Source organism: Leguminivora glycinivorella, chromosome 2, assembly GCF_023078275.1.
Source record: "Leguminivora glycinivorella isolate SPB_JAAS2020 chromosome 2, LegGlyc_1.1, whole genome shotgun sequence".
Classification (NCBI taxonomy): domain Eukaryota; kingdom Metazoa; phylum Arthropoda; class Insecta; order Lepidoptera; family Tortricidae; genus Leguminivora; species Leguminivora glycinivorella.
Genome location: NC_062972.1, coordinates 15,217,659 through 15,235,779, shown reverse-complemented (window position 1 = coordinate 15,235,779; position 18,121 = coordinate 15,217,659). Strand labels below are relative to the sequence as shown.

Sequence of the window (18,121 nt, the reverse complement as noted above, 5' to 3'; positions counted from 1 at the left end):
TTATCAAAATTATTACCCCCCTATTTATAAACGTTCACTAAAGTTATCGTTAGGAACAGACGCCTATGGAGGGACCTAGCCTTCAACAGAATGACATGATGTCACGATCCTCAGCATTGAGGGAACGAGTAAAGAACAAGAAGAAAGTTATCATGCTGATAAAGTTCGTTCGTCTCTTTCCAACGTATTGGTGTGATACAAAGGGACAAACGATCTTTATCGGTTTGATAACTTTAGCGAACGTTTATGAATAAGGGGGTTACTATTTAAATAATATACCTTGTAGACGACAGTAGGTTCCAGACTAGCGGGTACAATCACGGGCTGAGTTTTAGGTATAACCGGAGCGTTGTCGTTCTGGTCGATTAGTTGCACGGCCAGCGAAAGGGGAGCCGACGCAGCACCACCGTTCGCTTCACGAGCTACAACCTGAAAGATAAGAATTAAATCAGTGAGACTTTACTACATTAAAATTAGGATTATTTACTATCAGGTTTAAACAGAATAAAATCATTTATAACGAACCAAAGTGACTACCTACATACATACAGTTGTTACAAGTCAATTTGTGGAACACATAGATGAGAATTAAATCTTTGCAAATTATTTACATATCCAGTTATTTAGAAGCATTTTTTTAAATTAGTGGTAGTTTGACGTAGTGTCATACCACGTAAACATTATTCCACGCATGAATAGCTTTCTTTTGAAGTCATTTGTACATGATTTAATTGATTAATGAATAATGATTAATTATTAAACGAAACTATTGAATCATCCTATATGCAACGTGACGTCAAATTTATGTAATCGGCATGAAAGTTACGGGCTCTGATTATAATTCTGTAGAAATTTGGCGTTTAATATTATAACACTTGACCGGCCGATTGGATAATAGAAAATCTAGTCTAGTGAAAATAGACATGTAGTATTTTTAGGAGTAGACTAATAACAATACTTACTTGGAATCTGATTTTCCCAGGATTAGGGGGATCTCTATCCAATCTGTCATCGTTGACGACAAGGTAGCCATCCTTAGCGATATCGAAGAAGTTGGTCGTTAGTTCGAATGTATATTTTGGTATTTGGTCTCCAGGGCCCTGTAAAACACAGAAACATAGGTAATTATTTGGTAATTATACTAATTATATATATCTTTATCTGTCTTAAGCACTTTATGTATATTGCTAAATGCTTTATCTGTTTAAGCACTTTATTTATGTCTTTAAGTAAACTAAAATTGGCCTTCTCTAAAATAAGTAGTTATTATTCCACCCCGCCCGGTTAGATTAAAACAATTACGCACTGCACAAAAAAGTTCCCTTACCAAGTCTGGATCAGTGACAGTCAGTTGTATGGGCTTGCCCTGCGCGTCCAACACCTTGGTCCCGCGCGGCGAGTTCTCCTCAACTCGGCCTCGTCCGAGGACGCGTGGACAGCAGGCGGGTTCGCGTCCACGGGTCGAACTGTGATGGTCAGCTTGGCTGTGGTGTAGCGTTGCGCCTCGGATACTTCTGTGGCCTGTAATATTACAATCAAAAGGGTTTATGATTGGTTTTATTTTATTGGAACATAGCGTCATTAGGTACATTTTAAAAACTCGTATTCCTCTTCTGTCTGTGAAAATACAAAAATTGGATGTAACTAAGTATGTGTGGTATGCATATAAAGTAACTACGTTTCAACTTTGAGTAGCAGTGTGGGAAACGAGATATTTTCAAAGTAGTAGGTAACGATAAGTATTAGTTAGTACGAATATATAGAGTGATTGAATACTGTGACTAGCCAATATCAGCCACGAATAGGAATAGAAGACTCGCCACATTTGCGCTCGGTGTGCGTGTGTGCGTGATTGTTGACAGCCGCGTTTGTAATTACTCTACTCAAATGAATTAATTAATAATGTTTCGACTAATTAAAACAGTCAAGAATATGTGTCATAACTTACATGAGGTTATAATCTACCTCGCAACTAGGTCTGCGACATTCTGGTGAGCTGAATTTTGTATATTATCACTCTAATATCAAAGCGGAGAACAAAGGCCCGTTTGGAAACCACACTCACACATAGAAACATCTGAAATAGAGATGTGTCAACCCGGTTTGCCAACCTGGTCCAAACCGAGTTAGGCTCAACTCGGCCCGACTCGGTTTAACAGTTCACCAACCCGGTTCTAACGAGCAGAAGGAACGCAGCCGAACGAAGGTACGATCGGGTCGATCGGTCCCACTCCCACTCGTCTCGACTCGAAATTGTCTCGAGATAGCGGGCCGAGCAAACGAAACCGCCATTGCAAGCCGGCGAGTGCAAGCAGGATAGCTGTTTTTTTGCGCCGAAAAGTAGCGCCACAGCCAGAATTTCAAACACGCTTGCAGTCCCGGCCGTGCGCGCTTTGGTTTGATTTTAATAATAAAAGTTATTTTCGCGCGATTCAATAACAAATATGAATTATATGAATCTTAACATTTTATTGCCCTAACTTTATATAAGCTAAAAATATTACAAATTTTATTTTAAAGGTGGAGAAAATATAGTAGATGCACGGGATAAGACAATGGTTTTAACACTCCAAAACTAAGTGGATACATTTCTATAGACATAGACATTATTATTGTGACACTTGTTAAGTCGATCTATCGCGCTTCACGTTATTTAATGTGTTTCGCTCATAACTCGACTCAACTCAACCCGGCCGACTCGATTCGTGTTTAATTCTGACGAAGCGCTTCACACGGGCCAAACCTAACCGCTACATTTATACGCTAAGGACCGTCGTAGCAACTCGGTTTGGTCAAACCGGGTTGAAACCGGGTTACGTAGAAACTCAAACCGTTCAGCCCGGTTTGCGATATTTTCGGTTTGGCACATCTCTAATCTGAAAATAACAGAATTAGTGCACTAATTATAACAAAAACCGGCCAAGTGCGAGTCGGGCTCGCGCACAAAGGGTTCCGTAGCAGCAAATATAATAAACTTATTATGTCAATTTATACACCTGCCAAAATTACAGTTAAATCAACCTATCTCAAAAACTATAAGAGATACTTTGATCAAACCAAAAATCGTTGAAAGAGTTAATTAGCATGCATCACCTCTATTTTTTTTGAATTTTATACCCCGTAGTTATAAAAATAGAGGGGGGGGGACATACTTTTTACGACTTTGAGAGCTGATATCTCAAAAACCGTTCACTTTAAGAAAAATGTTTTTTAGAAAACTTTATATCATTTTAAAAGACCTTTCCATTGATACCCCACACGGGTATGTACATCGAAAAAAAAATTTCATCCCTCAGTTACATGTATGGGGGCCCCACCCCCAATTCTTTTTTTACTATTTAGTGTCATAATTTTGTAGCGGTTCATACAACACATATTCCCATCAAATTTCATCACTGTAGTACTTATAGTTTCCGAGTAAATCGGCTGTGACAGACGGACAGACGGACAGACGGACAGACGGACAGACGGACATGACGAAACTATAAGGGTTCCGTTTTTGCCATTTTGGCTACGGAACCCTAAAAAACCAGCGGTGATTACCAGCTGCGTTTGACACTTTCACATGTAGTGACAGTGACAGATGACAAACGAATGTCACACTGACGTTTGAAGATAACGTGCGTTCAGAAATCGCATCTTACTCAGTTTAGTCACCTATTTATTATAAAACGCCGTAATAACAGATTACTTCTGAACATATTATAATTACTAGACATCATTGTAAATTTACGAAAATGACTACACGAAGGATGTTTCTACAACAAAACCTAGTAAATACCCAAGACGAATTAAATAAACAACGAGCCTTAACTGATAGACTTTTGGCGGAAAGGGACGACAATGAAAATGAAATTAAATCTATAGTAGCCCGAAACTCTGCGCTAAAGCGTCAGTTAAATGAGCTGTCTGATCATCTAGCTGAGTCTGAAGCAGAGAAAAAATCACTACAGAAACTCGTTGAAGAGTTGCAGGAGTGTCAATCAGTACACGATGCCGCACTTGAGAAAATTGTTTTTCTGCAGCAGCAACTGGCTGAGGCGCAAAATGAAATAGCTACTTTAACCCAAAGTAAGGAAGAGGATTGGGTCAACACTTTGTCATTATCACAGGAATTATCGACATTTTCCGGAATATATCGCTCCACTAGCATAGGTACTAGTGCTAAAGAAAACGTAAACATAAGAAAACTTAAGAAAAGTTTTAAAACAAAGAAAAATAAGAGATATAAATCACTTATTAGGAGTAGAATAAGAGCATGCAGAAAACATATTTGCTTAAAAAAGGAATCCTTAGAATTAAAAACTAAACTAGTCATACAAAAAGCTGAACTTGAGACTTTGAGCAGAGAACTTACCTCGGCACATATACAGATTAATGAATTATCAAACGCAGCAGCGGAGCTCACGCAACTTAGCCAACAAAACCGCGAACTAACCGAGTGGTTTTTAACAACACAACTAGAGAATGAAGAGTCCGAAGACTCTGGCAAAATCGATCAAGATCTCACTAAAGGTGCTGAGCAACTCCTACAAGCCGATGACTGCATAGAGGATAATGAGTCATCTATCCTTTCACCGAAGCACAAAAAAGTACCAAGGCGCTCAAATTCTAAAAGGGTCAAACGTCGTCGTCACTTGTGGAATCGACGCAATCGCGCTAATGGTCGTCGTAGGCATACAAGTGCGTGTATTGATTTACCGGCCGCTTCATCTCAGGATTCTCCGGTCTGTGAGACATCTGTACGTCGATCCTCACCTACTGAGGAGAATACCACGCTTGGGTTATGCTGCATGGCTGATGCTGGGAGTGCGTCTCGAAGCGGTGAGGCGTCAATACAAGACAAGTCTCAACAGGAAACATCGAAACTGCGTTGCCTTTCTACGTCACGGTCTGAAAGACAAACTATTATTTTCTCTGACAAAATAGGTGTGGGAATTGGGCCTATAATGGCTGAGTGTCTTCAACAAAATGTAGTTAATAGGTGCTATTCAGGGTTATCGTTTAATGATCTCATTGAAAAAATTCGATCCTGCGAGTATGATAAATTCACTACCATAGTTGTATTGGCCGGAAACCATACTAATGTAACTAAGAGGTCGCTGGATACTGGCATTAAATCACTGATTGACATTCAAATTAAATCTAAATGTAAGATAATTGTATGTACGTTTCCATACTGTTTTAATATGACTCGAGATTACAACCTGTGTATTCACCGAATGAATTTGTTTATGTATAATGCGACGAGCCAGGTTCGTGAAGCAATCCAGTTATTTGATGTTAATAAATTTATCTATAATTTCAAATTAACAAAATATACAATGTACATGTCGCAAGTAGAGAAACGGTGTTTAGTGAAATTATTGGCATATAACATTTCTGATCCACATGTACTAAATGCAAAACAGTCTATTACCAATGTATTTGGTGACACCAGCAATACAAATACTAAAGTGCCGAAAGAAATTTCTTTGCATAATTTAAACTTACAGTAAAGACAACAGATAAGCAAAAAAGTATTTCACTACTACACCAAAACATAAATCGCTTCTCTGGCAAAATCCTAGATTTAGAGTTGTTTACAGAAAGACAAGATCTCGATGTGGTTTGCTTGACGGAAACTTGGTTGAAAGACGACACAATGAAATTTAATGTAAGTAATTTTGTAGTAGCTAGCGCTTATAACAGAACGACCACGGTAGGGGGTGGCTCTATTGTATTAGTGAAAGATGGCCTAGCATTTAAAGAGCGTAGGGACCTGTCGGCTCTTTCTGTGGATCGAATATGTGAGATCGCCTCTGCAGAGCTGGACCAGTATCTTATAATTTGTATCTATAAGCCACCTTCTAGCAACATGGCTTATTTTATGAATACTGTTGAAGATGTCTTGAATAAAGCGTCCAATTCCAAAAAATCAATAGTCGTATGTGGCGATTTCAATATAGATGTTTTAACTCAATCTATTGATAAAGACCTGTATGTATCTTTGTTTCGGTCATTCAATCTACATTACGTGTTTGAGGAACCTACTCGGGTTACTCCTACTACCGCTACATGCATTGATAACGTTTGGTTAAACTGTTCTCATCTGGGGTCAAGTGTGGTGAACGGTGTTCGTTCGGACCATAAAGCTCTTATTGTTAGCCTACCGAGTGAAAAGAAAGATACTGGCCGCGTGATCGAAATTAGGCCACTAGGTAAAAACAGACTGGAACAACTTAAGTTTAACTTGGCTGCTAAAATCTCAAATACACAAGTAGAGTCGAATGACCCGAATGAGCTGTTTAACATGCTCCAGAACACAGTGTGCACGGAATTTAATAAAACTTGTGGAAAAAAGCAAATAAGATTAAAAAGTAGAATGTCATTTCGAGAGTGGGCCACGAAGGGTATACGCATAAGTAGAGACAGATTGTATCAGTTATATGAAAGAAGATCTTACACCAACAACGAAAATTTTCACCAATACGTCAGAAACTATTCAAAAGTTTTTAAACTAGTATGCAAAAAAGCAAAAGCAGCTTATCTTAAAGAAAAAATAAAAACCTCTAAAAGTAAATCTAAAGCGGTCTGGAAAATAATAAACACTGAAACTGGTCAAAACAGTAAACGAAATCCTTCAATCACCTTGACAGTCAATGGTAAATTAGAAGCAGATCCCGTTAAAGTAGCAAATGAGTTCAATGCTTTCTTTTCCGAAATACCCAAAGAAACCACTAGATTACTGTCATCGTCAACAGCTGTTGCTGAATCTTTGCTACGTCAAAATGTAGAACTTAAAAATTTAAGTCACTTTAAATTTCAGTGTGTTTCCGCATTAGACATAATGAAGACGTTTAAAATGTTACAAGTAAAGAAAACTGAAGATTTATGGGGTGTTTCGGTCCAGGTACTGAAATCGATTTTGGAGATTGTGGCACCAACTCTGGCATTAATTTTTAACAATTGTATAGATATCGGTGTATTCCCAAGTTTAATGAAATTCAGTAAAGTAGTACCAATTTTCAAATCAGGTGATAGCCATAATCCGACTGACTATCGTCCAGTGTCTATATTGCCTGCATTCAGTAAAATATTTGAAAAGATGATCCTTAATCAATTGATTTCCTATTTCAATCGTAATAAAATTCTACATGAACAACAATTTGGCTTTACCAAAAATAAATCTACTGCTGACGCAGGTATAAGTCTAATCAAATTTATTTTGCAAGCTTGGGAAGAGTCGCAGGACGTGATTGGAGTTTTCTGCGACCTTTCCAAAGCTTTTGATTGCGTAGATCATAAAACGTTAATTTCCAAGCTCTGTTTCTATGGTATTCAAGGACCAGCATTAAATCTCATACACTCGTATCTATCAGAAAGAAGCCAAAGAGTTACTGTAAATGGCGCTTTTTCAACAGATAAAGTGGTAGAGATGGGTGTGCCACAGGGTTCGATTTTAGGCCCTTTTCTGTTTCTGGTATATGTGAATGACCTGCCATATATGGTGAGCCAAAAATCTGGCATTGTCATGTATGCCGATGACACTTCTTTACTTTTTAAGGTGAATAGAAGAGATACCGAATTAGTTGAGGTGAACAACACTCTCTCTGAGGTAGGCCATTGGTTTTCTGTAAATAATTTAATGTTGAACCCAAAGAAAACCAAGTGTATGAAATTCTCCTTATGTACTGGTTCTAATCTAAATTTAGTCTCGAATATCAAGCTTAATGGTCAGCTGCTTGGCTTTGCGCAAACAACGGTGTTTTTAGGAATAACGCTGGACCCAAAATTACAATGGGGATCTCATGTAACTACACTAGCAAATAGATTGAGCTCAGCTGCTTTTGCAGTCAAAAAAATGAAACAGTTAACTAATGTAGAAACGGCACGACTGGTTTACTTCGCCTACTTTAATAGTTTGATGTCGTACGGTCTTGTATTGTGGGGCTCTGCAGCCGATATAGAAACAATATTTATACTACAAAAACGAGCATTAAGAGCAATTTATAATTTAAAGACACGAGATTCACTAAGAGAAATCTTTAAAAATATTAACATTTTAACGTTGCCGTCCCTATATATTTTCGAAGTCATTATGTATGTCAGGAGAAATTTGTACGCTTTTCCAACAAACTCTGAGAAAGCAAAGGTTACCAGAAATTCGGGTAAGCTTAAAGTTTCTTCCTGTAGACTAGTAAAAACGAAAAAGTCCTTCTTGGGAAACTGTACAAAGTTCTACAATAAAATTCCACTAGAAATTTGTAATCTTACAGACGCAAAGTTTAAAGCCGTTGTAAAAGGGGCGCTCATTGCTAGGGCATACTATAAAGTTAAGGACTATATCACAGACCGGGATATATGGAAAATGTACTTAAGTGACAAACCAAAATAATGTATTTTGCTTTATATGCATAATTATTTAATTTAAATTGTATTTTCAGTTAGGATAATTGGTTAATTTATTTATTTATGTTTGTACAAATGTACCCTTGACTTTCATAAGAGCATTATGTTAATGCCTAAATTGAAGAATAAAGAATTTCATTTCATTTCATTTCATTTCATATAATATTAATAGTTTCGGAAATAATCGCTCTTAAAGGAAAAAAAGTGCGTCCCCCCCCTCTAACTTTTGAACCATATGTTTAAAAAATATGAAAAAAATCACAAAAGTAGAACTTTATGAATACGTTCTAGGAAAATTGTTTTGAACTTGATAGGTTCAGTAGTTTTTGAGAAAAATACGGAAAACTACGGAACCCTACACTGAGCGTGGCCCGACACGCTCTTGGCCGGTTTTTTTCACTAGGGCCGATTAATTTTTAACAGGCAAGTTTCCAACTTACTAAATTAGATCTATCCATGTCAAGGTCTAGTTTTTAGTGAGACTAAACGGTTGTGAATTACTTATGGTAGTCATTAAGAAACATTGGAACAGTAAAACCCTCGCCACCCACACAGTCGCGGAGACTGACACTCGAGATGCGCGAAGCGCGGGCCTGCCTCGCATTGCGTTTTATGCTAAGACCAAAGCCGCAAGCGCAGCGCTATCAAATTACTCGAGTATTACGTTAAGATTTACTTATCAAGTATAAGTCCGGTCATAAATTGTTATTACTAAGTATGCAAAGTTCGTGGTCGAAGTGGCACGACGTTAAGACGCTACAGGAGCGAAAATGCGAAAAGGGGGGCTGCTTTTAATTTGGTAATTTTAGTTAAATATTCTCGTGTTATTAACTAGATTTATCGAAAAAAAAGTCCATTAAGAACAACTCAGTTAAAATATATTGCGAAAAAATCTTTAAAATCGAGGTTCCGCTCTCGACTGTTTCCTCCACCAAAACTTAATCAATCGGAACGAAATTTGAGAATCTGAATAACAATGAAATAATCTGTGTCGGACCGTTTAATTTTTTTGGCTAATTGTCACCAATTTTGAATAGGTAACACACCTTTTTTGCGCCAAGGCCGTTTTTGGAAATTTTTGATGGGCTCCAGCGCCTTCAAAAATCAAAATATCAAAAAAATAAAAACTGTCCGACACAGATAAAAATAATAATAATCTGTGTTAACCAAGAATATAATAATCTGTGAAGAAACCAGGAAATAGTCGAGACCGTTTGTATGGAAACGAACCCTCTTGTATCGTCTTAAGACCTCAGAGCATAATATATAATACTAGAGAGCTTACAAGCCGCCGGCGGACTTGTCGCAGCTATAAGCTCATTGAGCGAGCATACAGTTGTCGTTGTGTGCCTGCATGATGACACGACTGTCTACACACTCAGATTTAGTTGAGATACACACTCAGATTTAGTTGAGTTACACACTCAGATTTAGTTGAGACCGCTCAACTGATCTGCGCTGGGGCGCATAACTCTTTAGGAGTATTCCAGCGTAGCAAATAAATCAAGTGCGCGGCGGAAGGGTCCTTGATTTTCCCCCGGCTACCTTCCCCACACACGGTCCGTTTGCTCTTACGGGCCAAAAAACCAAAGAGTCCAAGTCAGGTATCAAAAAAAAAGACACGACTGTCTGGTCGTTCGCAATGATGCGCGTGTATTGCGCAGGAACATCCATTTACAAGTGTGTGGGTTCAAGAACTTGCAACAGGTGTATCAATGAGGAGGCACACTCAAAGGTTATGACAGATGGCGCCAGTCTATTAGTCCATACGTGAGAGCGAGAAGATGATATATTTTTTCCATAGATTTAGAATTATTAAACTAGATTGTTTAATTAGGTCAAAAAGTGTGTCCACATGAGAGGTAATTGTTTGGGCTGGTGTCCCTCTCGCACTTGCTGGCAATGTCAACATTATTCAGTGACGTCATCACTGTCATAAATTGGGGATACCAGTCAATTTTCAAAGTTACTACTAAATCTACTAACACCCAATTGAAAGTATTTTTTAATTATACAAATCTTTGATTTACAGGCATCAAAATAATCACATTATAATTATTTTCAAATTTTTTGAAATGTATCGAAACCCTAGTTTGAATATAACATTAAAATAAAATAAGAAGTTATAAAGTCAGGTAATATACAGATAAAAATACTACTAATATGGGAACCTCATTAACACTGGCAACACGTGCGAGAGGGACACCAGCCCAAACAATGCCCTCTCATGTGGACCGTTTTCGCTAGTCTGATACGATCGACTTTCTGTTTCAGTAATAAGGTTTAATTTCGTATGGCAAAAAATGTGATTGAGCTGTCCCCTGTAAAGGTCTTTGATTTTTTCTCTCTCTCTCACCTATGAATGACAGTGACATGCCTAGACACTTGCACAGGGGCCGCCTGGCGGGATATAATGTCAGTGTGCCTCCTCATTGAACACAAATCGCCCGGTATGTCCGGTATATCTGTTAGGACGCAAATTGATACTCACGGTTATAACTAGTTGGAACTTCTTAGCGACGCTAGTGTCGACCGGTTTGAGCTGCCTGACAGCTCCGGTGTATTGGTCGATGGTGAAGTACTCCGCCCAGAAATCGGGCTCGCCAGAGCTGATGCTGTACCGGATCCGAGCGTCCAGGGTGTCCATGTCGACCGCTTGGATTTTCTCTGGTTCGATTGTTAGTATACCGGCTAAAACGCCGCTGTTCACCTGCAAATTATAGAAGAAAATTAGTTAAAAAAGATACAATAGCGTACAAAGGCTGTATAGTCTCCTATTTTTAACAGACTTCAAAAAAAGGAGGATGTGCTCAATTCGTCGTGATTCTTTTTATTCTCCAAGGCCAGGTCAGGAACATCTTACACCGACTTAAGAGGAATGTTATGAAAATGAAAGAAGCGAGAGGTGTCTCAGGATCGGAGTAAGTGGAAACCCGGGGTATCTGCCTACCCCTCCGGGAAACAGGCATAACTATGTATTTAGGTATGCTTATTCTCCATCCATTAGGGTAGATTTACACCTCTGTTGTTTTTCTGTCATGACAAATAAATGGATATTAAAAATGTCACTGGAGTGCTTGTCAGTCTACTTGAAAGTTGTACCAACTGTCGAGTTGACGAGCCGGTTTTTTCCTACACCCGATAGGTTACATATTTGAAATTGTTTTACTCACGACTACATAACTGAAATTGTTAAAGCTCGGCCACACATGCGCGTTTTGAGAGCGAAGGCGGAGCGTCAGCGGAGCGTCAGCGGAGCGCAATGATAGCGGTGCGCCGGACGAACGCTGGCGTTGCGCCCAGCGGACGCCGGCGGAAACAAACAAGCGCGGATTGCGAGCGGAACGCCAGCGTTCATCCGGCGCACCGCTATCATTGCGCAGTGCGCTCCGCTGACGCTACGCTATCAAAACGCTTTATGTGTGGCGGAGGCTTTAAAGTCTAACAACACTTACATAGCTGGAATACTCCGGGTTAATGCAGGCACCGGTGTGCAGTGTGCAACCTTTGTAGATAAAGGACGGGTCCTGGTCATCATCGTCCAGCACGTTCACAACCAGCATGCTCGTACTTGACATCCGTTTCTTATTGTCGCGCGCACGATCCTGAAAACAAATTTGATTTTACAAAAAAAATACAAATAATTCTATTTACTGACTAATTTGAGGAGAAAATTTTTGTTTACACACACCAAGCTGTTCAGTAGAAAAAGGTTCTAAAATAATAATTATACGCGACGTAAACTCTTTGCGTTTACATTTGTGCTGCATTTTCTGACATGACAAAGTTAATGTGTCTCTAAGGCCCACTTGCACTAATAACTTAACTCAGGGTTAGTGGGCTGTCAACTGTCAGATTCCATATAAAATGGTGGGTTAACCCTCCATTTTCGTTGGTGCAAGTGGCCCTAAGTGGTTGCTGTAGGTATTCAAGTTCAGGCCTTATCACCAAACGTGCGAAATGTCATCTCGGATTTTTGTGACTATGAGATTAAGGCATCTATGGGTTACTTAATCGGCTTATTAAGCTGCGTAATGGCAAAAGTAAATACAGAACCTTATTGGGCATTATTGAACTTTAAATACCTAAGTAATGTAGGTAGAAAAAAACTACCTTTTTGTTCCTTTCATTTGTGTGAAAATAACATACTCATTCAACTAGCCCGCATCGTTTTTTTTTACAAATAATACAGTATACTCACAGAAGCTACAATAGTGACTAGATACTGCTGCGTGCGCTCGTAATCCAAACTCTTGTTGACGGTGACGACCCCCTGGTGCGGCAGCGGTATGGAGAAGTAGCCATAGCCGTCAGCTGCCCCGCTTTCTTCCAGAGTCTCATTATCTCCTGGTACTATGAAGTATTCCGCTAGTCCGTTAACACCCGCGTCTATGTCGACTGCTTTAATTTTGTCGAACACCGTGGTTCCTATCGGTACCAACTGGAAAAAGATTTATGTCAATGTATATATTTTTATCTTTGAATTTTGAGTACTAAACTTGTATAAATATGTGTCGGGGTATATTTCCTGAATAAAGAAAACATTCTTTTAAGCGGAAACTATTTTGTGTCCAAGAGCATACCAACGATATCTTTGCGTGATTTCATTTGACACATCAAAGTACTGTTAGCCAGTTATCTATAATATATGTGAGAGCAGCATCATGAAACGTTATTACTTCCATAACAGTTAATATTCTATCCCACATCAATGGAAGTCATAAATTGCATGCCAGCCACCGGGCACCTGCGTTAATTGACATTTAAATTTCATACCCTGTCGGGAACGCGTATCTGTGCTAAGTACGCATTGAATTGCTGTACGAGTAAGTAGTATTATTGTGAGCTCACCTCTGACACGTTGGCCACATACGGCACTCCCTGGAAGGCCGGCGCGTTGTCGTTGATGTCCGACACCCGGACTATCACCGTGGTTGTTCGCCGTCGGTTCGTTGCTTTCACTTGGCAAACCAGCTGGAAGATTATTTAGGCGGTTAGATTTAAGCACAGCGACTCGGTTCAAAGCCGCATAATAACTATTTGTATAGGATTGGATTGATATTCAGATATAATTGATAAGTCAGCGGCCGATCGTAAAGTTCCTATGTAATGTTTTGACGATAGTCGTGTTAAATTAATAGTTAATAATCAAAATAGCTTCATTAGGTTGCCTGGGATGCCCGAAAGGTAATCTGTCTAGAATAAGAACCCGGCTAGTCAACTTAAGGAGCGAGAAAAATCATTATTACGTTTTACGATATGTTTGAATGTCTCGATTTTACGGATCTTATGATAAGCCGCCGACTGTTATTATATTATAAAACCTGATTTGAACCTGAAATCCTATACAATGTTGCAGCTCAGCAGTAAAATTGTCGCGTTTTACTATCATTTTAAGGAGCCCTTTAGATAGCTTCAATCTATTTCGTATCTAAAGTTGTATGTGCTGCGATAACATTATATCGGCTTATTAAAAACATATTAAACTACCTATAAGTAAATGTGGTTAACTACGAGAATGACCTTTCTTTACGTTCTGTAAGCTGCGGCAGCTGTGGGCGACGATCATTAATTAACATCTAAACGGGTTATATTGACATCAATATGCAGATTCACCAACGTTTCTCTAGAGGAATGAATATTTTTAACCCAATTAAGCTATTGTAAAGGTGATAGTACGATTTATGGTTGTATAGACCTCATTTGCGAAGACTATCTTCTTCAAGTTAATTAACTTTACATTCACACGTGTTAAAAATAGACAGTAAGTAACTGTGTTACTTCAAAAATGAAAACAATGTCTACTTAAGTCGCATAACGGGTTGTGGTTGATAGTACATAGTAAGCTGCTATGCTAGCTAAAGAAAAGTATCTGGCCGAAAAAACGGACACCTCAGTTTTTGCTTCATATTTTATTTTTATTTATTATCCCACGATTTTTAATAACGATGAGTAATATGTCACCATACAATAATGAATACTAAAATAGTCTCTTCCACGCACAATCTTAGGTACACATTGAAAGTGTAACTTAGATTCAATGTAAGTAAAAATAAGTACCTCGGAGACCAATATACGTAAGAGATTGTTGCACACACGTACTACGCAGACACTTCATTATGAAACATTTACAAAGAGCGGGAGGTCACCCATAAGTAAATATACTTGTAAAATTCTACAAGCAGCACAGATTACATATGAATTTTACCTGTTCCACACTGTTGTATAGGTGTACTATACCTCTATAGGTAACATCCTAGGTACACTCGGGATGACCCTGAAATATTATAGTGGACGCAACTAAAATACGATCTGACCCTTTAGCACAACTTGCCTTGTCGCGCGCGAGTCCATGCATCAAGCATCAAGTATGCACTCGCGCCCGACAAGGCAAGTTGTGCTAGAGGGGCGGGTCAAGTCTCCCACTTCAATGGTACTTGGACTCTCATTGTGATACTAATAGTTTTATACCATGATAGAGATTGTCGGCATTCCTGTCGAGCGGCTGCAGCAGCTGCAGACGCTATCGTCCAGCTGGAACAGTGTGGGGCCTTTTGGGGAACACCGTCGACAGCACTACATCCACGCCTGGCTCTCCCACTATCGGCAACTCCGCTGGTACCGTGCTTAGGTTCAGTTAGTCTACATACCTGGAAGACCATATGCGAGAGGTTATCAGCATCCCTGTCGAGCGGCTGCAGCAATTGCAGGCGCTTGCCGTCCAGCTGGAACAGCGTGGGGCCCTTGGGGAACACCGTCGACAGCACTACATCCACGCCCGGCTCTCCCACTATCGGTAACTCCGCTGGTACCGTGCTTTGGTTTACTTCTGTTGTTTCAAAAAAAAAATTACATCAATAGATAATTTGATATATTACTAACTTAAGTGAATATGCGAGGTCAGCAAGGAAAAGAGAATCTGAACTGAATTACTTTCTCTATTTAAATTAGCATAATACATAACTATTCTATAAGTGTCTCTCTTACCCTGTTATTCCAGCTGACTTTGCATACTGTATTTCAGTGAATATATTTTTGTTGGCACTTTATACTTGAGTGCCATTGAAACTTAGTAGTTCATAAACTCTGCCTACCTCTTTATGGGATACAAGCGTGATTATATGTATGTATGTATGTATATTTTTTGGAATGTATTTTTGGAATGGAATTTGGTAGATTAGGTACGAGTACTAACACTGCCCTTAAACTTAGATTCGACCGAGGAGGTATGTAATCGAGAATCGATAGAAATAACATTGACATTTTACACAATCTCACGGCACGGCAAGATGCACTTTGATCCAATGTTGATTGCTCCCATTGCGCAGACATTTTTATATAGACATCATTTAAAAAACACTTTATTATGGCATATATTATCCAACTAATATAATTTACTAGACTTTGTAAGAAGTTTGAAGTAACTAGAAAGTGGAGCATTTCTTAAAAGGCTAGTCTGGTAGGTATATAAATTATTCATCACTCACGATTTCCCCTGCTTTCCTCTATATCCACGATGATGCTGGCTTGGCCGGTTTCCACATCACATGGTCCTGTAGAATAAAGCCATTACATATATCACTCCGTTACAATACAATTGATGATATCTAAAAAAAAAACCTGCAGAATTACTGGACTAAACGTCTCACACGATCAAAAACTGTGAAAACAAATATTCAAACATGCATGTATGTATTTTATGGCAAAACATTAGTTGGTAACTCGCACACGATCCGATCGACTATCAGGACAAATGTTTGTAATTTATGAAGGTTCATGCAATATCGGCGAGCAATCATCGCTAGTACAAAAGAACACAATTCATTGATCACTAATTACTTTACAATACTAAAGCAATACGGAAGTGAGACAACTAGGAACGCATGGTTAGATTGGTCAAGTTTCATTAAAATAACAAACGGTCGTAAATAATGCAATCGACAGGAGAGCTGTGGGAATATTCTGAAGGATATACCGCCGATTTTGAAGCTTCGCTGCCTTTCAAAGTTTGAAAAATAATTACCTATTGTAATAAAAGACGAACGGATAGCGAATGTACGCAAGCATACATGACAATACGTAGAAACAATCACACTACCCATCCTAATCATAGTGTTCTACTATAAAACATTATTACGGTTCTCATAACGATAGAAACAGAATAAGCCCCTTAGTGTGAATTTCGTAGTATCGTTCATTAGAACATAGCTCTAATTAAGGCTTTACTGCGTCTGGACTCGATTGCCCTTTAAGAGAACCTAGCTTTATCCGGCGGTGTCACCTGAGTTTTCTCATGTGTAAATAAAAACTATTTCGGAAATGAGACCGGGTACTGAAAGGAAACTACCTACTACTAACTTTAATCGTTAATTGGACGTGAAATGATAACAGAACTTCAAGGTATATACTTAAAGAAATATTAAAAAAGCTCTGATACCATCTCACAGTGTTTTAGCTGCGTATTGCGTAATTAATAGCCACCTGTATACAAATGACAAAAAAAGGTTCAAAAAACACAAATGAACACAAGTACTTAAAATATTCTTTATAATAATTATAATTAGAGGTTAGGCTTCGTTAAAATTTTAGTATCGTTTATGTATAGCATTTTCACTATAATATAACTTCAATCAGATTTCTAGAAAGCTTTAACAACAAACATTTCCTAACACAGTGCGCTATAAAATCCAAATAAACGTTAAAATAATATATGTGCTAGAAGAGCTTACGGGAAGTAAGACATCGTAAAGTAATTGTTACGGAGTAATTTACTATAACTTACATTATGAGTAATGGATCTTGTAGGCAGGTTTCGTCGTAAATTCATAAACTGATTATACGCTAACTTTGGAAATATACGGTCTATAGGTATTTTACTGTTACGTTAATGCCGTTTTAAGTTTAGACTTACTTTTAGGTCAAGAAAGTAGATCACAGAAAGAAATAAATCAACTCATAAAAGAGGCCTCTAATTTTGTATTACTATTAATACCTACATACAAATATATAGGTACATATGTGTTTAATACAAAATACACATTCCAATACAGTATAACTACGGGCGTAGTAATAACTACAGGCGTGTCTGGGAACCTTTTAATTAAAAGGTTGTGTGTTCACTCCACGGGCATTCTATGAAATTACGTCAAAATAAAGAGTTGCTACCATAAAAACCTGAGTTAATTAGTACAAATGTACTCAATAAAAATCGATTTAAGTCTATCGAACTCCATGAACGGTGACAAGTGGCTAAACCAACCTTATAAGTATTTGTTCCAATTAGAAAGCAAAGCTGTTTTCTAGTTTTGGTGACTTTATTGGATGTTATAAATAGTAAGCAGGGTTTTAATCATTAGTTGGCATTCCTTAATTAATTGTTGAGCCGCTACTTTGTAATAGGTGTAAGGTGGTACCTGCTCAGACTTTAAAACTGGTCAGTAAGTTATCTCTTATCTGTACAATCAACATCAAAAACAGCGGTTCAAATAACGATTCAAAAGTATCTACTATCTGTAACTGCTAAACAAAAGGATATGTGTGTCTGTACATAAACATAATAAAACTTTGACATTTCTGACCGCGAACTGTACATATGTGATATAATACATATGTATTTAGAAAAGTTATTCAGAATGTCAGATACTTTTGGTAATGCTGACTGTAACATGTATATCAGATCGATATACCATTTCGTATCCAGATATTATAGATCTTATAATAGGCATATTAT

At 38.3% G+C, this 18,121-nt stretch overlaps 1 protein-coding gene across 1 annotated transcript in view; it reads right to left on the bottom strand.

The window, feature by feature from the left end:
• The window catches only part of LOC125235638 (cadherin-99C), a 166,856-nt gene that overhangs the window by 19,257 nt on the left and 129,478 nt on the right, over positions 1-18,121 (bottom strand). Inside the window, 10 exon segments of the mRNA XM_048142241.1 lie at positions 280-429; positions 963-1,100; positions 1,328-1,413; positions 1,416-1,521; positions 10,883-11,101; positions 11,847-11,996; positions 12,593-12,832; positions 13,243-13,365; positions 15,042-15,220; positions 15,879-15,944. Coding sequence (XP_047998198.1) covers positions 280-429; positions 963-1,100; positions 1,328-1,413; positions 1,416-1,521; positions 10,883-11,101; positions 11,847-11,996; positions 12,593-12,832; positions 13,243-13,365; positions 15,042-15,220; positions 15,879-15,944 — 1,457 coding nt within the window.